At 37.7% G+C, this 21,279-nt stretch overlaps 2 protein-coding genes across 6 annotated transcripts; one reads left to right on the top strand and one right to left on the bottom strand.

The window, feature by feature from the left end:
• The first annotated feature begins 1,138 nt into the window (after positions 1–1,138).
• Positions 1,139–9,815, top strand: spab (space blanket). Of its 3 annotated transcripts, none has more exons than XM_018012171.2 (6): positions 1,139–1,180; positions 4,581–4,982; positions 6,086–6,230; positions 6,300–6,510; positions 7,627–7,729; positions 7,790–9,815. In XM_018012171.2, exons 2-6 carry the CDS (start codon positions 4,656–4,658, stop codon positions 7,823–7,825), a joined length of 822 nt encoding a protein of 273 aa, XP_017867660.1. In that variant the 5' UTR covers positions 1,139–1,180; positions 4,581–4,655; the 3' UTR covers positions 7,826–9,815. The 3 variants fall into 3 exon arrangements, with proteins under 3 accessions (XP_017867660.1, XP_089328219.1, XP_089328220.1); XM_089472093.1 differs by having other exon boundaries at positions 1,151–1,193; XM_089472094.1 differs by lacking the exon at positions 1,139–1,180 and adding an exon at positions 4,127–4,263.
• Positions 9,816–10,352: 537 nt separating this feature from the next.
• On the bottom strand, positions 10,353–21,235 carry babo (TGF-beta receptor type-1 babo). 3 transcript variants are annotated; one of them, XM_018012164.2, is made up of 8 exons: positions 20,405–21,235; positions 19,964–20,299; positions 18,452–18,569; positions 18,117–18,349; positions 13,729–13,959; positions 13,330–13,563; positions 12,745–13,268; positions 10,353–12,678 (listed from the first exon to the last, which is right to left on the bottom strand). In XM_018012164.2, exons 1-8 carry the CDS (start codon positions 20,451–20,453, stop codon positions 12,496–12,498), a joined length of 1,908 nt encoding a protein of 635 aa, XP_017867653.1. In that variant the 5' UTR covers positions 20,454–21,235; the 3' UTR covers positions 10,353–12,495. The 3 variants fall into 3 exon arrangements, with proteins under 3 accessions (XP_017867653.1, XP_017867655.1, XP_017867657.1); XM_018012166.2 differs by lacking the exon at positions 18,117–18,349 and adding an exon at positions 17,048–17,190 and having other exon boundaries at positions 20,405–21,234; XM_018012168.2 differs by lacking the exon at positions 18,117–18,349 and adding an exon at positions 15,618–15,751 and having other exon boundaries at positions 20,405–21,234.
• Positions 21,236–21,279: the final 44 nt, after the last annotated feature.

Below are 21,279 nucleotides of genomic sequence, written 5' to 3'. Positions count from 1 at the left end.
TGAGTCCATCTTCTAAGCTCGGATCTGTTGAGAAAAGTTCGCTATTTCCTAGTCAAATATACCTTGAAAGCCTATAACTTATTTATTATTGAAGAATAGAACTTTTTTTTTTTTTTTTTGCAATGCCAGAAAAAAAGAACCTTAAATCGTATGCGAGCTATATGGACTCATATGGACTCTCCACTAAACCATCCTCAGTATGAATTATCTTTAGCAGCTTCAATTATCCTCAGTGTGAATTACTTTCAACTTAAATAAAAAATTCTATAATTCATAAATATTTTATTTGTATGTAGTCAAACTTAATTCTCTAAAAAACAAAAAACAAAATTTAATTATGCACAAGCAGCAAAAAATTGTGAATAAAATCTATTGAATTTCGCTTCTGTTGCCGCGCCGAATGTCTAAGTATTCTATTTTGTAATGTAATCAAGTAATTGCATGGTTACTCTAATTACAAATGAATTATTCTGCTTTGCATACACAAAATAAACGAGAGCTTGGCTTTGCTTTCAAATCCAATAGAATTTCTTAGCTTCAGAGCGCATTCTCAATGCTCTATAAGAAGTAATTAATTGATAAATAGTTAAAAAAAAAAAAACTCTTGAGCGAAAGTAGAGTATTAAAGAGATAATATACAGCACTGAGAGTTTAGCAAGCACATAGAAGAGGAAAACATTTATTAGCATTTCCGCTTTCAAGCAACATCAAGTTCCCTCTATAATCGAATTTCCTTCTGCCAGACCAGCTCAAGTCTTTCTAGAGTATCGAATATTTTACCTTAGCCGTATTTAAGCATAGTCGAAATGACAGCCTGCAGTGATTTCTTGTCAGTTGACAACAATATTTGGCAGGCTTATCAAATATTTGGGCAGGCAACAAGCTAGAGGCAGCCAGAGGATGAGCTCGCTCCAGCTGCTGGCTGTGACGTCATTGGGGCAAGGCAGAAAGGCTAGGTACATAAATGAATGTAGCCTTTCATTGATTCCATAGGCATCACACACACACACACACACACACACACACACGCACACACAGCGAAAGCTTGCTTTGTGCTTTTAATTCATAAAAATGTTCGCAGAGCTGGCGAAAAAGCTTGCGGCAAAAGCTTTTCTCCGCCTTGTAGCAGCCAGCCGACAGGTGTTGGCCGACAGTCGCTGAAAGGACACACAAGCAGCAGGTACATTTAGCTAGTAAGTTAAGTGAGCATGTGTGTGGGCGGCTGAATGTGTGTGTGTGTGTGTTGTATGTCTATGGGTGTGAGTGTGTTTGTTGTGTTTGCTTTTTGAAGTTAAGTGCGAAGTGTAAGAAATTGTGGCCCGTTGCAATTAGCAGCTGCATAAATAATTATCATTTATGAAAGTGTGTGTAATCAAGTATCTTTACATATACATGTATATATGTGTGTTTGTGTGCAGGTGCGTGCTATTAATGCGCTGACATAATTAACTTTGTCAACTTCATCAAAACTCGCCTAACCATAATCAACTTGACAGCATATTTCTTGACGACATGTGTAGGCGTGTCAAACACACACACACACACACACACACACACGCACAAACACCTGTGTTAAGCCCTAATGAGCATTTGCCGTTTATTTTGCTTACGTTAAGTTAAGTAAATCATCAAAATTGTCCATTTCACTTTGGCTGTAAATAGCCATATATCTCTCCTCATTCCCTCCCTCTCTCTCTCTCTCTCTCTCTCTCTCTCTCTCGCTGCCTTTTTGTTGTCAAATAAAATAACTTGTTGTCAACCGGCTGTCAAAAGTTGGAATTTCTCGCCCAACTCCTGACAGTATGTAAATAGAGAATGCAAGTTTTAGTTGTCACAACTCCTGGATATTTGTTTCTATATCTGCAAGGGAATGGGAATAGTTGGGCTATGAGAGATAAGTTAAAGCTGAGTTAAGCTTGGACTAAGTTCTGAATGAAAGAGAATGTCACAGTTAGATTTAATTAAAAGATTTGCTGGAAATATTTGTGATTTGAGCACAGATGAAACTCAGATACAAAACATTTACTAATTAGAAAAGTTGAAGCTTTATGAAATAGAATATGCTTAATTAATGATAAATTGGCAAATTTTACAAATTGAAATCATATTCTAAGAGATACATCAAATCTTTATAAACTGTTAGAGAGTGAGCATAAAATGGAAATACGAAATTACTATAATTAATATTATTTCTCTTTTAAAGCATAAATTATTACCTCTCTCTATCTTTGTCTGTCTGTAAACTGAATTGATTTTATTCATGTTAAAAGAATTATAAATTTTTTAGTTCTTGTCTTCAATATTCCTAAAATAAAAAAATTGAGTTATATAAGCACTTCTTACCTGAATTTCAACAGAAGTGAAATGCCCATCCTAAGTAACCCTACTTAACTCGCTCATAAATATGAAACATTCAAAATTACATTTATACTGGAATTTCGTAACTAAAGGACAGTCTGCTCTAATAGCCAAGTAACAGACTTGGCTTTGATGTTGAAAATAGAATAGAATTTCGTACAGATTTAATTATGAAATGTTTAACAAATTGTATTTTAATGAGTGCCGCAGCTTTCTCTTCCTCTCTCCCTCTCTCTCTCTCTGCCTTTGTTGAATTATTATACAATTCTGCAGCTGCCAAAAAGTTGTTGCTCAAAAGTTTTCTCTCTTCGTTTTTTTTTTTTTTTTTTTGGTTGCTAAAAGCAACAAAAGGTAAGAAAAAAGAAAGGTAATTAGCTCGAAAAAAGAAAAGGTTTGTTTTTCTTTTGGCTTCTGTGGGGTCTTTGGGACAGCTCTATTAATGAAATTGATTTGAGGCGTTACCCGGGTCAACATGTGCAGCCGACCCGATGTTAAATGTATTTGACTTGTGTCGTGGGCAGCTCATGACGTACCTTGACGTAGCTATATTTATAAAGTAACTAAGACTCTGCCGGCCACACCCACAGTCCTTGAGAGCTGCCTCCGCTGATGATAGCCAAGCAAAATGGAAGGAAAGTGCGCACAACTATAATCATTTGCCTAAGCGAGTGCCTGGGGATCCATATTAGTGCAGCATGTATAAGAGAGAACACGTCATGGATGCGATATATTGTATTTAATAGTTGCATGCAAGCCAACAACATCTGTGCCCCACGAAGTATGCAACACTTTTTATGCAGAAAAACTTGACTAATTTCGCTAGCTAGTTACACGAGTTGAAGGTAAAGGTGTGTGTGTAATAGGGTGTAGGAGAGAGAGAGAGAGAGACAGAGAGAGAAGGGGGAGTATCTATAGAGTACAAAGTACATTTCGTTCTGCTCAATTGGGAACTCTTATTAGCATCTGCCTTGAAGTGAAAAATGCTAAATGAAATTGCAATTATACATATGTGTTTAAAGTTTAAAAATAAAAAATAATAATTACAAAATAATAATATATGCATACTTAAAGGGTATATATATATACTTTGTATATATAATAACGTTTATTGAAGCCATACGAGGTACTTCAGTAACCCCTTTGTGGGCTTACTGTCTACTTATTCTGCCCAATTGGGCGCGCCTTCAGTACAAACAAATTCTGTACTACAAAATATTCAGAAATTTAAAATATATCTTCTAAATTTATGCTTACATAGACCCAAGGGCATCTGCTAGTTCTGAATTGCCAATTAACAGCAGCTTTACTTGTTGCGACAGAAAAATATGCTCACTGATAATGTCTCTTATATACTCCTCTCTTTCTATGCCCTCTAGCTGTGCAAGCTCATTGAAAGTTTTTTATGAATCATTTTATGAATCATAAGATGTCAAGCAAATTGCCCTTATCGTTGGCCAATAAAAAACATCACTTTGAAGGTCAGTTGAAGAACAGCTGCAAACACTCGCCTGCCAAACTAAATATAATATAACAGGGTATACAGCTTCATATTCGAGTTAACCTTATTAATAGCACAGCTAACAACAATGACTAATTAACCCTTGGCCAATAAACGTGAGACGTATATATATATATATATATATATATATATATATATATATATATATATATTTATACACATGTAATCATATATTTATCCAGGCCTTTCTATCCAATTACCTGATTTATTATTATATTTTCTATAAATAAAATACAACTCAAGCTAAAAGGCTCAACGCCAATGAATAGTGGGCAAACATTTACACAGCACATACATCTTCATATGAGCCAGGCTAAATGTGAATATACGTATATATATGTATATGTATATGTCTAACTGCCATCCGGCGCAATAAAGAGCGCTAAGTGAGTATGAGATGCATAAATTAAGTCAGTGCCGGTAATAACACTAAAAGCAAACCTCATTCATGCACACACGAATACACACATACACTCACACACACACACACACACACACGCCGCTTTACACACACGCATAACACATTTTAATGAGCTGGGCCGGCAAACAGCCTGCTGCTGACTTTTTTGCTCTTGCCCCGGGCCCAAACGCTTAAATTCCGGCTAAAAGCGTTGGCAAGTGCCTGTTAGCCAAATCTTGTTTAGTTCTATTTTAATTAAGGCCACAATTTGGCTTGGGCTTTCAACATTTGCACAATTTTCAGACAGCATTTTCCAGCCTCTGGCAATGTGGTACTAGAGTGAAGAGCAGACACAGTGTGAGAGAGCGAGAGAGCGACATGAGACGCATACCGATGCAGCTGTTGCTGCTCGGCCTGCTGGCCATGCAGCTGGGCGCCCATGCAACCTCAATGCCGAGCAACGCCTGGCTGCGTGCGTCGCCGTTTGAACGAAACTCACGCAATTTGCTGCATCGCCATGCAGCACCGCCGCCAGTCGATGTGGGCGGCAACCTGGATATGTTTGCCAACAATGCGGGCTACAATAACGAATATGCTCAGCTAATTGCCATGGAACAACAACAACAGCAGCGGCAGCAACAACAACAGCAGCAAGAACAGGAGCAGCAGCAGCAGCAGCAGGAGCAAAAGCAAGCGGAACAACAGGTGAGCGCAAAGTTTTATAGGCAATATACAGACGGTAGTCCCAACGGCGACTGGCTAATTAAAATGAGTGAAGTTGACGCTCACGCACAGTGCAGCTAAACTATAACGGAAACTTAACTAGTTTTTGCATTTTAGTGAGTTGCAAAATTTAAGAGAGGATGAACAGGGAATTTGTTTACGACATTGAGGAGATCTAAAATTTAATTGAATACATTTGAAAAGGTAATATTTTTGCTTAATGAGCAGCGCTTAGTGAGAAATAGGGAATTTGTGAATGAATTTGCATAGATAATTTACACTGAAAAGTACACTGAAAAGAAAAAGAAAAGAATTGAAAAAAGAAGATAAGTTAAACTAGAAAGGAGAAAATTTGTTTAGAAAAAAATCTAGGCTGCATAATTCTTGTATAATTGATCTCAATTAAAGTTAGTTTATTATTGCAAATATTTTCTATATACATGCAAAGTTCAACTCTCTCCCCTCACATATAAATTTCACTTGATTTGCAAATTTTATGTCAATCCAATTATTTCGAAAAACTCAATCGAGCGACTGCACAAAATCCAATTATAATTGAAAGTCTAAGCTCGCTCCATACGCTCCTCTAATATTCAATATGCAATGTAAGGCATGGAAATTGCTTTATGAAATTATTATATAAATTGAAAAACTGAGCTCATAAGCCAGACACGAGCAAAACCGCAAAAACCAGCTGCATCACTCATACGCAGCGTGTGCGCGCCCACACAATAAAAATTGAAGCAGGCAGCAACAGCATGGATAGCACATAAATTGAAACGACTTGCAGTGGTTGTTAATTAATTAAAGCTGCCTACAGCTGTGAGGCACGTGGTATGCTGGCATGTGGCATGTGGCATGTGGCATTTGGTAGTTGTTGTTTGGCTTTGTGGCTGCATTTGAAAGTGCAAAGTTCAAATGCAATGCAGAACTATAATCAAATTGTGCTTATAGAATACAGTTAATCAGTAATCTGCAGCGAGCCATAAAATATGTATAGAAATGTGGCACGAGCGCAGTTAATAATCTAATAAAACACGCATACGCCCCATTGTGCGGGGCGAAAATATTTCCTATAATTGAAGCCACTGTCAGCCGCACTGCGTCAGCCGCAAACGGAGGTCTATGGCATTGTGGAGCCACTGATTGAGGACACGCCCTGCGCCAATCGCGCCTGCCTGATAAACGACGATTGCTGCCCCACCGGGGTCTGCGTTCACACATACGGCGGTAAGTTGAGCCTACGCATTTCCAGCCATTTCCAACCCATCTACAATAATTGCAAATCTGTTGTGGCAGAGGGCAAATGCGTTTATGTGTTTGGACGACAGCGTGATCTCTGCCAGCGGCACGCCGACTGTCAGCCAGGCAGTGCCTGCATGCTGGCACCCCAGGAGGGCATCTGGCGCTGCGAAACGGAGGCGCCACTCCTCACGGATGTGTTCCATGTGCGACCCAAACAGCCGCTGGGCAGCGACTGCACCAGCACCAGCGATTGTCAAGTGGTCAAGTAAGTGTTGACAGCTCTCTATACCCTGTAATCAAAGTGCCTCAGCTTGAAGAGCAAATATGTGGAAATATGTTGAAATATTAAATGAAATCATAAAATCAAGAAGACAGACCTAGTATAATATCTCTTTCATCTCTCATTTCTTTCTGATTTCAAATAATTTCTCGGTTTGACGAACTGCTTGTCAATCTGTTTGCCAGTTGGTCTTTGAGCTTTTCCATTAGCCTTATTTTTTTTTTCAAATTTACCCACAATTTGTTCTTCAATCTTTTTCTTCGCCTGAAATCTCCTCTGAAGTCCTTCAATTAGTCTAGGTAGTTTTCTACAGCTACCACATCTAGTTAGCTCAAACCCTTTATTAATCTTCAAATTTGTGTTTCAGCTTAACTGTCTGGGCTCATAAAAAAACGTATACATTGTGCTCTTCAATCTTAATCTATAATATTTTAGCTTTACACGAAGCCGCACTAAAATTGCACAGCTTATATAAGCCATCCTCATGTTAATCTATCAGAAGTCTAATTAGGGACTTGTTAATATACATATCAAATTATTAGACAGATGGATTGAGAGCATTAAATTCATTACTAATGTAGGCATTGCTTTAACTAATATAGCCATTTAGTTCTCCTCTCTTATCTTATCCAACTTTCTGCCTTGCGTGTATCAACTCAAAGCCCCTCAGAATTTCCCAGTCTCCTTGGTCCTACTCAAATTTCTTTTTCCTTCTCTCTTGGCCCCCTTTGTCCGACGATCTTCTTCATTGTCAATGTCTCACGTTCCTGAGAGCCCTCATCCCTATTCTCAATATATCTCTCACCCAATCTCTCCCTCTCTCTCTCTCTCTCTCTCTCTCTCTCTCTCCCTCTCTCCCTCGTTCTGCCTCTGTGAATACATTTGTCTATAAAGCTGTTAGCTGATTGTCAATTTGCTGTCAATTATGTTCATCAAACATATTTTCAGAATATCCATCTTGTCTGTTCTAAATTTACCTGCTTAATCAACAAAGATTCCTCAATTGAACACACTAGCCCAAAAATCATTAAATATTAAGCATGTATACAGGGTATTTGCTAGTAAATAATTTATGGCTGTTGCATTCCCTCTTTCGTTTAGCGGCATGTGTTGCCAGCATCAGCGCTTGCATCATCGTGGAGCCACTAAGCTGAGCTGCGGCTACTTTCGCGATGCCTTCGACTGCGTCGATGTGGGCCAAGAGGTAAGCGGTCAATCAGGACCCCAGAATACCCTGTAATTACATATACCTTATACCCAACAGCACATGGCTAGCGTTTTTCACCAACGTCGCACTTGAGCAGCAGACAGACATTCAAAATTATCTAACAAATATATATATTTAACTGAAGACAACATAAAGGCAACGTTTAAAGAATATATATTAAACAAAAACAAATTCTATAATAATAAAAAAAAAAAGAAAAAAAAAATTATGAAAAATACATATCAAATGTTTAACAAATGCATATCACTCTCGTTGTTTAAAACAAATATCTGAAAATAATTAACACACTTATAATAATCAATTAATATTTTGAATGTGTTTTACGTAGAAATTTAATATTTATTCCCAACAACAAAATTTTGAATCATAATATATATAATATACAACATATTAATATAATACTGACTGAGGCATTCAATGTTATTACAGCAAGTATTAAATCAACCAATAAAAGTTTATTCCAAACTCTTAGTGTGCATATCGAAAGAAATTTAAATAAATGAAATCGATTATTAAAATAATAAATATACTAATTTTAATAATAATAACAACAAATACGTAGCCATGACCGCAATGGGAACTGTACCTTGTGTGTGTTTTATTTTTGCTCGCACTTTGCGTTATTTTTATTCGCATCAAGTCAAGTCTAACGAGATATACATACATATGTAAGCCCATAAATATATATATATCTGTATTTAAAATTAAACCTATGTAAATGTATTTCACATAACAAGCAACCAAATGCAAAATGTTAATGAGGAAACACAACAAAATCAACAAATTAAATAAACAGCAACCAAATTTAAGGCACGCAAAAAAAGTGCAAAGGGCGCGAAGCCCACAAAACCAAAAAAAAAAAAAAAGAAAATGTGGAAAATTAATTTTAATTATTTATATTTAAATATAGTCGGGGGATATTTTGGGAGCGTTTGTTAATAGCAAATTTTAGCTATATTTGAGCTGGAAGTTTGACAGAATTTTACTGCTGCCTGAATTGAATTTGGATGAGTGAAAAGGTTGTTACTAATAATTTAGGAGCTGTAAAGAAGGTGCCTGAATCGTTTAGGTAAGTGAAAAGGTTGAGAGGCTGTGTTACAAAAAATTCAGAAAACAATTTATGTATTAATTATTTATTTTTAAACAAATTCGAAACGTAAAAATAGTAATTTAAGTTTTCAAAAATTTTTAATTTTTTTTTTTTTAATTATGTTAAAAGGAATTCCCATATTCTCTTCAGTTTGCTGTTGATTTAAATAAAACAAGTAAAATTATCTTATCCTTTACGCGTGGAAGCTCAAGGTATAATTTTGTGGTGAAAATATATGGAAAGTATCAGAAAGTGTAAAATAATAAATATACTAATAAAGACTATATACATTCCTGATAACGATGAAGAGCTGAACTAATCTAGCTCTAGTGGCTCGACCGTCAAGCTTGTAGATTTCATGGCTGAATATACGAGTATTTATAGATTCAACTTATATCCTTGAGGAACTGACGATATTTGTTAGTCTTTCCCACATTGCATACCTATGTATATAATATATATAAATTGAATGACATTCATATAAGCTAGGCCTTCAAATTAGCTTAGAAAATCGACAATAACAAAATGGAAAATGTTGAAAAAAAAACATGTTAAAATTCCAAAAGTAAACCCATAAATCAGGGACAACAACCACATCCCCTGTACTTGGCGGCAAACGATTTTAATTAAAATACACCTAAGGCCAAATGAATACGTAAACTCAAAAGTCCTAGGGCCATATTTTTGAACTCTTAACCTTTCAACGGCTATGCCTAAGTAAATGTAAAGAAGCCGCAAAGGCGTGCCAACTGCTGCGCAACAGTTGTGCAGCTGTTCGCTTTGTAGAAATTAAAATTTGGTTTGTTTTGTTTTTACAAATATTTTTTTGGGTTTTGTTTTTATTTAAAGTGCCAGTAAAAACGCAGCTTAAAGCTAAAAATTAGACTCTGTTTACACTTTCAACGCTTTTTTCCATTTTTTTTTTTTTTTTTTTTTTTTGGTTTTGTTTTTAACAGTACACCGTAAATGCTTCACACACTACATACATATCCAAAATTCCAATTCACATCCTGATTTCCATACGAACTCTCGCTATCTCTTTCTCTCTCTTCCAATACACATTACAAAACACAGATGCTGCCAAAAAATATATGTTTTCGATAAACTTGAGCCTAACAAGTTTTTTTTTTCGTTTTCTTCCTTTTTTGTTTTTTTAAATAATTTTGTTAGCTGGAAAATAGGATGATTTTCTCTAAAAAGTTTTCTTTTGCGCATTAGTTGTTCAAGTCTTTTATATTTCTTCTTTTTTTTCATTTCTTCGGTTGGTTTTTTGTTTTTAACTCAGTACGGTTTAAGATGCCTCTATAGAGCGATATAGTGTTTAAATAGAATCTTTGATTACTGTTAATATTAATTTTTTTTTAAGCATTCGAAAACGAAACAATTTTCGCTTACTCTTCTGGGAAACTGGCGGATTAAACATTTAACATTTTTAACAATGTTACAGATTGTTTTTGTTTGTTGATTTTTTTTTTTTTAATATTTACACATTTTACAATTACAGGAATATTCTTGTTGTAAAAACTTAGGTTACATTTATTTCGTTTTTTCTTTACTGAATTTTGGGTTTCTTTTTTTGGGCATTCAGCAAAATTAAAAATTACAGGAAATTAGTTTTAAACTTAGGTGTAAACGTATTTAATAATTCTTGATTTTGTTTTGTGTTTCTTCAGTTGCCTAAATTAATAGGAAATTAAATTTCGCAGGCCGAAAGTTTTAACAAACTAGTTTAGATTTATATATATATATATATAGTTTTACTTTTATCTCTTATCATTTCTCGTTATACGCATATCAAATAGAACTGTTATACATAATAATTATAATATGTTGCTTAGTCGTAGCTTGATGAAATGTAAAATTAATGTGTTTTCGTTTTTATTTTGATAATATTTCCATTTCTTTAATCTCTTGGCTGTGTGGGGAAACATTTGATGTTTGTATAGAAACTACTATTGCAGCTTTGATTTATTTGGGAATCTTTAGTTTGCTTGGCTATGGCTGGTTTGTTGTGTGAGTGTGTAGGTGAGTGTGAGTGTGTGTGTGTGTTGCAGATATTGAAAACATTCAACATACAAGTGAAATTATTAAATGACAACACAGCTAATATAGGTTTTACAGTTTGACAAAATGACTTAAAAATTACAATTGTTTTTAATCTAAACTCCTTCAATATGTTTTGTTCATGAAACATCAAGCACATATACATTTAAATAAATATATATATATATATATATATATATATATATATATATATATATATATATAATATATATATATATATATATATATATATATATATATATATATATATATATATTTATTTCACATATACATATTTCGTTCTTTATCTCAACTTGTTTAGCATTTGTTTCTATGACTACAGTAAAAATAGGAAGAACAAGCTTTGGTTATAACAGAACTAAATAAAAATAAAAATATTAAAAACAAAAACAAAAATGATGTTGATGAAAAACAAATAAAATGAAGTTTTTAAATTGAAGATTCTACATATTTATATATATATATATAGAAAAAAACTTAAAAGCGATTTATGAATATAGATGTATACGTATATATGTGTGTGTGATTGTATCATTAGCTTAGGACACGCACACACAGCAGCAACAGCTTAAATGGGGCAGGTGCAGGGGGCGGGCATGATTGTGGGGCGTGGCATGCAGCAGTCGGCGCGCCATATAAATTTGATATTTTACTTTTGTTTGCTTTTCAAAATTGTTTGTTTTCTTTTGTAATTCGTGAATTCCTGAGTTTTTATACATTTTTTTATTCTCTTTATTTATTTATTTATTTTTTGTCAACGATAAACGCCTAAAAAGTGTTTAATTACTAGATATTGCTACGGTTTCCTATATACGATTATTATATTGATATATAACTGGAATTCGTAATTTGTAACTTGGGGTTTTTGCTTTCACTTTTTTGGGGCATTTTTGTATTTTCTGTTTTTCTGCTGTTCTCACTGCTGCTCAGTCTTGGCAAAGTCTTTTAACTGTATGTATTTTTTGTTTTGTTTCTCATCTATATATATATTTCTTGTTTGTTTGTTTGTGAACAGTGGCTATAAAAAATATATGTTAGGTATACATATTTAGGCCCTAATTGTTTATCTCTTTTTTCTTTTTGTTAGCACAAATTGGCAGTGCGGCGGTTCTTTGTTTATATTGTTTTTGTTTTTGTTTTCTTTTTCTTGTGGCGCGCCGCTGCCTTTATGACTTCATATGAAAAACTAAGCGAATCTCAGCGGAAAATGTCAACGAAATATTTATATAGGTGTATATATATAGGTATATATATATGTACAAAAGTAAAAGTAGATGCAAAATGCAAAAGATAATATAATATAAAACGAGCACAGTTCATAGCATGTGTGTGTGGGGAATAGGGCATATAAGATCTAACTATTTACAGCGTATTTGTTAGTTTAGTTATAGTTTAGCTTAGTTTTCTCTTAATTTTCACTTTCATTTTGTTTTTTGTTTCTTTTGTTTGCTGCTTGAAGGTAACACGGGGCCAGGTTACAGGTTGCACGGTTGCGATGCCATTGCATACGCAACTCCATTCAGATTAGACGCACTCCAAATCTTGTGGAACAGGTGAGGGCTACTACACAGGCGCATTAGAGCCACAATCAGTTCTTGACCTTGTCCTCGACACGTATGGCTGCCAGAGTCTTTTTGATGCGCAGCGCTGTGAGACGCGCCACTGGATTGGGATACCAGCACTCCTTCATGACCTTGGCCATGTTGTGGAGCACATCGGAGGCATGCCAGCGATTGGGTATGTTCGGTCGACTCTTCTCAATGCAAACGACCTGCAACGGGGCACAACACAACGGCAATATAGAGAATATAACAATTGATATATGATTTTAGCACACCTTTTTCATCTCCTCAATGCTGGGATCGGGCTGCACAACATCCCAGTACGGCAATTGATATTCCTCAAAGATCATGCCCATGTTGCAGCGACGCGCTATCTCCCACAGTATCAGGCCAAAGGCATAGACATCCGCGCGCTTATACGAATCGAAATGCTGGGCATTCATGCTCTCGTCGAGCACCTCGGGCGCCATGTAGCGTTTGGTGCCCACACGATGTGTGGATGGTATATCCACTGAATCATCCTTTTCCACATGCCGCACCGCCAGACCCAGATCTCCAATGGCACAGCTCAAATTCGACTTGACCAGTATATTCTTCGACTTGAGATCTCGATGCGCTATGGCGGGCTTGCCGCGTGTGCCCACAATGTCCATGTGGAGATGTGCCAGACCCGTGGCAATGCTCAGCGCCATGTTCAACATGGTATTGGTGTCCACAGTGTGCGTGGTCAAGTAATCGAAAAGCGACCCGTTCTCATGATAGTCTGTAACCAGCCACAGCTGTGTCCAAGTGCCGTTATCTAGAGAAAACGAATCCATTAGTATTAGAGGAAGTATAGCTATGAAGGCACAACAGCTCACCCTTATTGTCGGCTGCTATGAATCCCAATATATTCTCGTGGCGCAACATTACAGTTTGATAGATCTCCGCCTCACGAAACCAGGAGCATTCCTCGCGACTAGAGAAGATTTTGACGGCCACGTTCTCGCCACGCCAACGTCCGCGCCACACCTCGCCGAAGCGTCCCTTGCCAATCACATGGCACAGCTGCACTTGGCGTGCAATGGAGCGCTGCACCAGCAGCGGCAGTCCAGCTGGGAAGAGAATAGCGGATGATTCAAGATTAGAGTGTATTTTTACGTGTGTGATGAGAGTGTATACGATTAATCATTCTTGTTAGATCTCTAATTTCAGTTAGAGAAAGCTATAGCTATTGCCTCCTCTCTTAATACCGAAATACATCTATTTATATCACTCACCCGATCCAGAGCCCGAGGTGGTCATCTCGATAATATCATGAAGCGTAGTATTACCATTTAGTATGGGGTCATAGACTGAATCCTCCTTGGCGAACGGTCGTCCGTTGGCCAAACGCTTGCGACGCTGACACCAATACCAGGCAACAGTTCCCGAAAAGCAAATGCTCAAGGTGGCGCCCACGATGATGGCCACCAGTTGCCAGCTGGACAGCGTCTCATTAGATCGGTATTCTAGTTGGAAAACGAATAGGTATTAATAATCTCAGAACGGCACAGCGAAAGCTGCAAAAAAGCTGAGCGTGAGAATTAATGGAAAATTAAATGCCAGAAAGTTAGAGTATATAAGTGCAAGGGCAACATGCATTAGAACAAGCTATCAAAAAAAAACTTATAACGAAACCCAAACATAGTAAAATAAAACAAACCAAATAAACTAAGGTGCACTTAAAATCAATAAACGTTAGTTGTTATACATTGTGTGTGTGCGAGAGTGTATGTGCGAGTATATGTGTGTGTGTGTGTGTGTGTATGTGTTATATACATATATGTATGTATGTATGTGTAAGTAATAGTAGTAATTGGCACTAACCTGCCGTTAACATTTGGTAGTTACATATTTACAAACCTTTGCATACTTGACGGCGCAAACTTAAAAACTACAGAGCAATAAACTATAAAAACACACAAATACGCGCACATACATACTTAAACAAACCCAAATATACACGCATATTCATACATACATACAGACAAATGAGCAAACACACAACTACCATAATATTTAGATGAGCGAAAAAATAGGCTGCAGACGGCAAAACACACAAAAATGCGGCCATTAATGAATGGAATGAAGCCGTTAGGCAGCGACGCCAACAGCGACGCTAGCATCGCAATGCAGCTACAGCCACAGCCACAGCCGCAGCCACACATGAATGAATATGAATGCACACGACTTTCGCATAAACAGAAACAGAAGCAGAAACAGAAGAGGCAGACAGAATTAACGCAGACAAGCTGGCTGCGCACGAGTGAGCGGGAGAGAGCGCACTGTCTGCTGTTGCTGCTTCTACTCCTTGGGCAGTTGCTGTTGTTCTTGTTGTTGCTGGCGGGACCCTTGAGACAGTTGTTGTTGTTATTGTTATTGTTTCTGCTGCTGTTTTTGCATACTTCCTTTTATTTTTACAGTTGTTTGGCTTTTGTGTGTGTGCGTCGTGTTTTTAACAAGTCAATATGAATGATGCGAAAGGTCAGCAGACAACTCGAGTACATGGCGAGAGCGACAAGTGGATGGAGGATAAGGAGGAACGACGAGGCCGCAAAACAAACTGAGTGAGACAAGGTGAAATACACAACAACAACACGAAAAGGGTGTGTGTACCAGTGAGCGTGTGTGTGTGTGTCTGTGACATGGAAAAGGAAGGCAAAAATCCAAGCAAACCAAAACAGTTCTTTTTTGTTGTTGTATGTATTTTTAGACGGCACAGACGCATGTAAATGTGGAGCAGAGGCTGAGTAAAAGGGGCTCTGACTAGAGTGTGACAGGTATGCGTGTGTGTGTGTATGGGTGTTTGTGTGATATGTTGCGTGTGCTACAAAAAGGTCTGTCTAAAGGAAAACGCAAATGTGACGGTGCAATGACATGGGCGTGGCTTTAAACGACAAGAGGGGGTCTCTCGTGTGGTGAGAATAACAAAATAAAAACATTTTCTTTTTTCGAGTCCGCCGAACTTGTTTGATGGATGGATGGATAGATGGATGGATGAATGTTTGGGTATAGCAGATGGAGGCTGGGTTGTTGGTGGATCGTGGAATGGCGAACAAATGGATATGGGGAAATTTGGACGTGTTTTTGTTTTGCGCTTTTTTGATGGTTTTCAAGCAACTCTCACCTGGTATAACACCATTGTAATTTTCACGCGTATTGCAAAAATCATCTTGGCAACATTGTGTGGAGGAGGTGGGTGTTTTATCATGACACCAGGCGGGATCTTCGGGTGGTAAGTGGTTTGCTAGGGGCAGGCATCTACATACATACATATACATATACAGAGTAGTACTTTTGCTGTTGTTCTTGTTGTTGTTTTAGAGTATTAGACTCAAGTTGTTTGTTTTAATACTAAATACTAATATTTTAGTTACTACTAAGTTAGGCAAATAAAAGGTTTTTGTTTAGGGTTTTTTGTTGCTGTTGTTGTTGTTGTAGTAGTTGTTGTTGTTGCTGTTGCATTGATTGCTGTTGTTGTTTGTGCAGTTGATAAGCAGCTGTTAAGGTTGCAATTGCTGTAGTAGCGCAGCGAGCGTGCAGCAGAGGCGTGGTCTAAAGGGGGCGGCGAGCACAGGCAGCATTAACTAGGAGAGGCGGGGCTAGGGCAGTGGGCTTACAGCAGCGGCTTAATAGGTTTAGCTGTGTGTGCAGAGAGAGAGAGAGAGAGAGAGAGAGAGAGAGAGAGAGCGCAAGAGACCAAAAGTACAAGGAATACCGTTGAAGCAGTCTAAGGGTACCCGACAAATATTGATTATATACAAAAACTAGGGGAAAACAATATTTATATCCGAGTCGAATCTAGAGGAACAATTCCATGGCAATTCCACCTGTTGACCAACACTGAAAATAATCCACCATATATACGAAAATAAACGCTACGCACTAAAATAGCTACATATTTCTTCTTAAAAGCAACTACAATCGAAAAGTATGCGAAATTATTTAGCATGCAAAGTTGATTGAAAAAACTAAATCTCTTTATATTTGTTTGGCTTATGTATGTATATATATATACGTGTAGTTCTTGTTGCTGTTGTAGTGTTTGGTGTGCCGTTAAGATAGTCAGAAATAGAGAGAAAGAGCGAGAGGTACAATAGATAATAGTAGAAAAGCCGTGCAAAAAAAGACAAAAAAAATTTACTAATCTGGGGACGACCAAAAAGCGAACAAAGTGCAAATAGAAAATTTAAATATTTGCTTAAAAATATAGAAGAAATAGAAAAACAAACTATTTATAATCAATTATAAGCCGCCTACTAAATTGCTGTGCAAATCGAAATAAAATTATTAATATAAAAACTATTATTATTTATTCGATTATTTGAGTGCATACAGAAATTATAGTGTTGTTGTTTTTGTGCATAATTAACGCAAAGTACAAAAGAAGTGCAAACCAAAAAGCTTTTCATAAACAGAGAGAGAGAAAGAGAGAGAGGTAGAAAAATAGTGTTTATTTTTGTGTGTATTTTGTTTGCTTTTGTTTCTGGTTATTTATATATGTATATTTATTGTTTGTTTTGCTTTTTTGTTTATTTTCGTTTCTGTTTGCTGTACCTGTTTCAAATATCCTCTTCATAAGCTCATCTTTATTGCAGAAATCCATATTACAACATTTAATTCTATACGAATTGTATTTTGTGCGACTGGAAAGGCATTCCAACGGCTCGCGATTCAGCTCGTAACGCTTATCGATGCAACTGTACAGCAATAGTAGACCAATATACAGTTATTTGGTAAATATGTTTTGTATTTTTTAGTTGTATTAAAGAGCAAGAGTAAGAGAGAAAGAGAGCGCCAGGCGAGCGAGCAAAACGAACGTGACGAAACAAACAGAGAGAAAGTAAGAGAGAGAGAGAGTGAGAGAGAGTAGAGCGCAGAGAGCAGAGAACGCGCGCGTGGCGTGTTTTGTTTTGATATCATTTCATTTTTGGCATTTTTTAAGTGATTTTATTTGGCGCTTCTTCATGATATTGGTTTTTGTTGTTCGGTGTACACGAGCGAGCAGGTGAACAGAGCAACAGAGGGAGAGAGAGAGAAAGAGACAGCAAATGAATTAGTAATACTCAATTTTTGTTGTTCTTTTTGTTTTTGCTTTCTTTTGTTGCTACTCATGTCTTTGAGCCCAGTTGCTAATTAAAAATCAGTCTGGTTAGTAGCAAAAAAAAAGAGACACAACAAAAACAACAAAAAAATGTATTAATTAGTAAAGGATTTAATTAAGCGAAAGCCCTTGTACATTTAGCCAAGACCAGAACCACAAGTTCAATTCTTGGTTCCGCTCTTGGGTACAGCTCATTCGCTCTTATATTAAATCCGTCTTTGAGCTTGCTGATGTTCCTCTTGCTGCTTGTTTGTTTGTTTTTTTTTTTTTTTTTTAGTAGTGTGCGCTGCATTAATATTTTTCGGTTATGATTCACTAACAAGTCAAACTCAACACGAGCATTATATATATAGTAGAGTAACGAGCTAGTTCAAAGAAACGAACCAACTGGAACAAAGCAACTTGAACGACGTGCGGTTTTTTTTTTTTTTTTTTTTTTTTTTTGACTGTTAGAGAGGATATGAAACGGAGGCAAGTGGCAGGTGGTAGGGAGTTAGAACACGTGCACACAGCATAGCGCACCTTCGTAGCTAACCGATGGGCTAACCGACGCCGCCACCGACTCCTGGCGTCCACCAGGTGTGGCACTTTGCTGCTTGATAATCGGTCGCAGTTTCAGATTGCAAAAGTCACGATCATTGCAGCACGCATGGCCGCCCCGACGTGCGGCTGGCCGAGCCGTTGGCCCGCCTCGTCGGCCCTCGTTGCACCAAATGAAACGGCCCGGCGGGAAGCTCTGCGACATGTTGAGGCAGCTACACAACGAATTTATGCAACACACACAGACATTCAGAATTTCTCCTGTGCTGTTGTTGTTGTTGTTGCCTTTGAGCAATGGCAGCAAAAGAAAAACTTACCGAAAACTGAAGATTATCTTGCTGTCGGTGTCCTTCTCCACAGACGTAAAACAATAGCCATCCGTTTCGCAGATATGATTGGTCTCTTTGCAGATATCGCAATGGCATTTGATCGCCTCTGTAACGTTACATAAATAAAGGGAAATTTAATATAAATTGACTACAATGGAAGATTCCAATGAGAATTCATTCAAAATTAATTTGCATGTCTCTATCAGCTACTTAGCTAAAAACTTCCCATATTAGGGTAATAGAAATTCAACAAATCAAAGAATCCCACTACATATTTCTTTTCAGTTTGACTATGCTTAAATTTCTATATTTATACAAACATCGCATAGAATTAAGACCAACATATTTTATAAATGTACCTATATCAATTTATTTTGCAACGCAAAAAAAAAAAAAAAATATATATATATATATATATATATATATATATATATATATATATATATATATATATATATATATATATATATATATATACAAATTAATAAATATTCCAGTTTACAAGCAATCGAACATTCTCTATTACAAACTCTTATTTAAATTTCCCTTTATTTTATGCGCATAAATTATAATCCGATTAGTCATCAACACTCTCTCGATTATAGATCCCAAACTCGGTAAATTAAATTCCCCTTAATTTCCTTCATTAAATTATAAATCCCTTCTCTCTGTTGATCCTTCCATTCATTATTCCCAAACTCGGTCAACCAAATTCCCCTTAATTTCCCTCCCATAAACATATAATTCCAATCGGCAACAACAGCTCTTAGCCATCAACTCGTGAGCCAAACGTCGCTTTCTGTCCAATTAGCAGCCCGCTGCTAGCTGCCCGTTTAAAGATTCATTAATCATAATTCGGTCTCGTATTGATTTTCTTAAGCGATCGCAGACATGGCTTAGCATTCCCCGCTACCCGCTACCCATTGCACGCTCGTTGCTCTGGCCAAACAGGGCCTGAAGTGCCGCCGTCGGAGTAGGCGCACTCAGATTACAAAATGAAAAGAAAAACAAAAGGCATTTAGCATAAAAAAAAAGAAAAACAACAACAAAAACAACGACAAGCCGCGACGCGCCGAGAAGACAAGTGCAAAGCGGAAAGCATAAAGAACCCAGACGAAGTCGACGTCGCTGCCGGCGTTGCGCGCCAGTTTTGTTTAACTGCTGGTGCTGCAGTTGCAGTTGCATTGCTGCAGTTCAAGTTGCGGGGGTGGGAGACTGCAGTCGGCTCGTGTGGGGGAGGCAGAGCAGCAGACACAGAGTAGGAGAGGGAGAGGGAGAGTGGAAGGAGGGCACTTGAGCGCTTTGTCTGCAGCAGTCGGCGCATTGACATCGACGCTGACGCTGACGTCACAAGGCGAGACACGTCAGAGACAGCGACAGACATAGAGACAGACAGACGAACGGACAGACAAACGCTTGGCGGGCTTTCAACTCGCTCGAGCTGCTTTTTGAGGTGTTAAAGTCACGCGAGGGCCGTTGGCTGCTTCTTATTGGACTTACTCTCGTGTTTCTTGTTCTGCAACGGCGGGAATGTGGGCGCCGACTGGCGCAGCTGAGGGGAAGCCGCGACGGCAGCGTCTGTTGCGTGCAATTGTAGGGGCACTAAGCTGCTGTTGTTATTGTTGTTGTTGTTGTTGCCATGGCCGCTGTTATCAGCGTAAGGCAGCGACGATTTGGTTAGATAAGCGCCAGCTGTTTCATTTCTTGTTGTTGCTGTTGTTGTTCTCGCCGTCGTTGTTGTTGTTGTTGTCGCTGCTGCTGCTGGCAACAATTTGTGGTCAGCTTTGCCACCGCCAGCTTCATTTGTGGTATTTATAACGATCTCAATGGGCGAAGCTGCAGAGCGAAAGAGAGAGTATGAATTTAGGTTAGTTTCGCAACTCCAATAAGAAAACGTTATGTATGTCTGAAAGGGCCAAAGAAGAATATCCTGCAACTTACCGCAGCTGGCGTTGAGCAGCGCCAATAGGCAAAGCAGTTTTGGCCACATATTTGTTTTGTATTTGCTTTATGATAAATGCGCTTGTTATTGTTTTCTTGTTTGTGCTTTTCTTTTGTTTTCCGCGCGCGCACACAAACAGACACACACACGCACACAAGCACACGGCTCAAAGTCTGTGTGGGGAGCAAAAGAGGCAACGAAACTTATTTTTCACTCCTTGACGACACAAACAAAACTATGCAAAGGATACGGCAACGCCGACAACTAATTTGCTTTGTATTGCGCATTTATTGCATAGGACACGGTTGGGGGCGGTGGGCGTGGGACGTTTTTTTGGAGGGGGACTCGAAGTCGGCCTCGCGCTCTGCTTGCGCCCGCAGCGAGCTTACATTTTGTTTGTGCATTCGTTTCAGTGAGTTGCCACTATTTTGTTTGTAGAGCACCTATTCGTATTTACTTTTGCCAAATTTAGCATATTTGGTTAAAACACACACAGTTAAATGCGTTGCGATTAATCTGACACAATTCGTTCACTTCTTGCAAATCCCAATTAGAAAAATTCACATATCCCCTCCCACTTTTTACGTTGAAGTTTTCAGCCGTATTTTCATCACGTGAGTTTGGCACGGTAGCCGCTTAGTTTTTAATTACAACCTATTTACACTTGTGGCCAGCACTTGGAATTGTATTGTGGAGGTTTTTGTTTGCCTTAAATTGTATTATTTATTTGTTATATATGCAATTTGGTTGAACGAAATCAGCGGAAAACTCGTCTGTGTGCGAGTGCTTTTGCGAACGATGTGGACAGTGTGACCAACTGCTTGAATTGGAAAAATACTTTCTTTGAATGGAAAAAAATACCAGTCCCCATAAC

Source organism: Drosophila arizonae, chromosome 5 (assembly GCF_054131065.1).
Source record: "Drosophila arizonae isolate 15081-1271.41 chromosome 5, UAZ_ARI_1.0, whole genome shotgun sequence".
NCBI lineage: Eukaryota > Metazoa > Arthropoda > Insecta > Diptera > Drosophilidae > Drosophila > Drosophila arizonae.
Note: the sequence above shows the minus strand (reverse complement) of the source record. Positions and strands in the feature narration are given on the sequence as shown.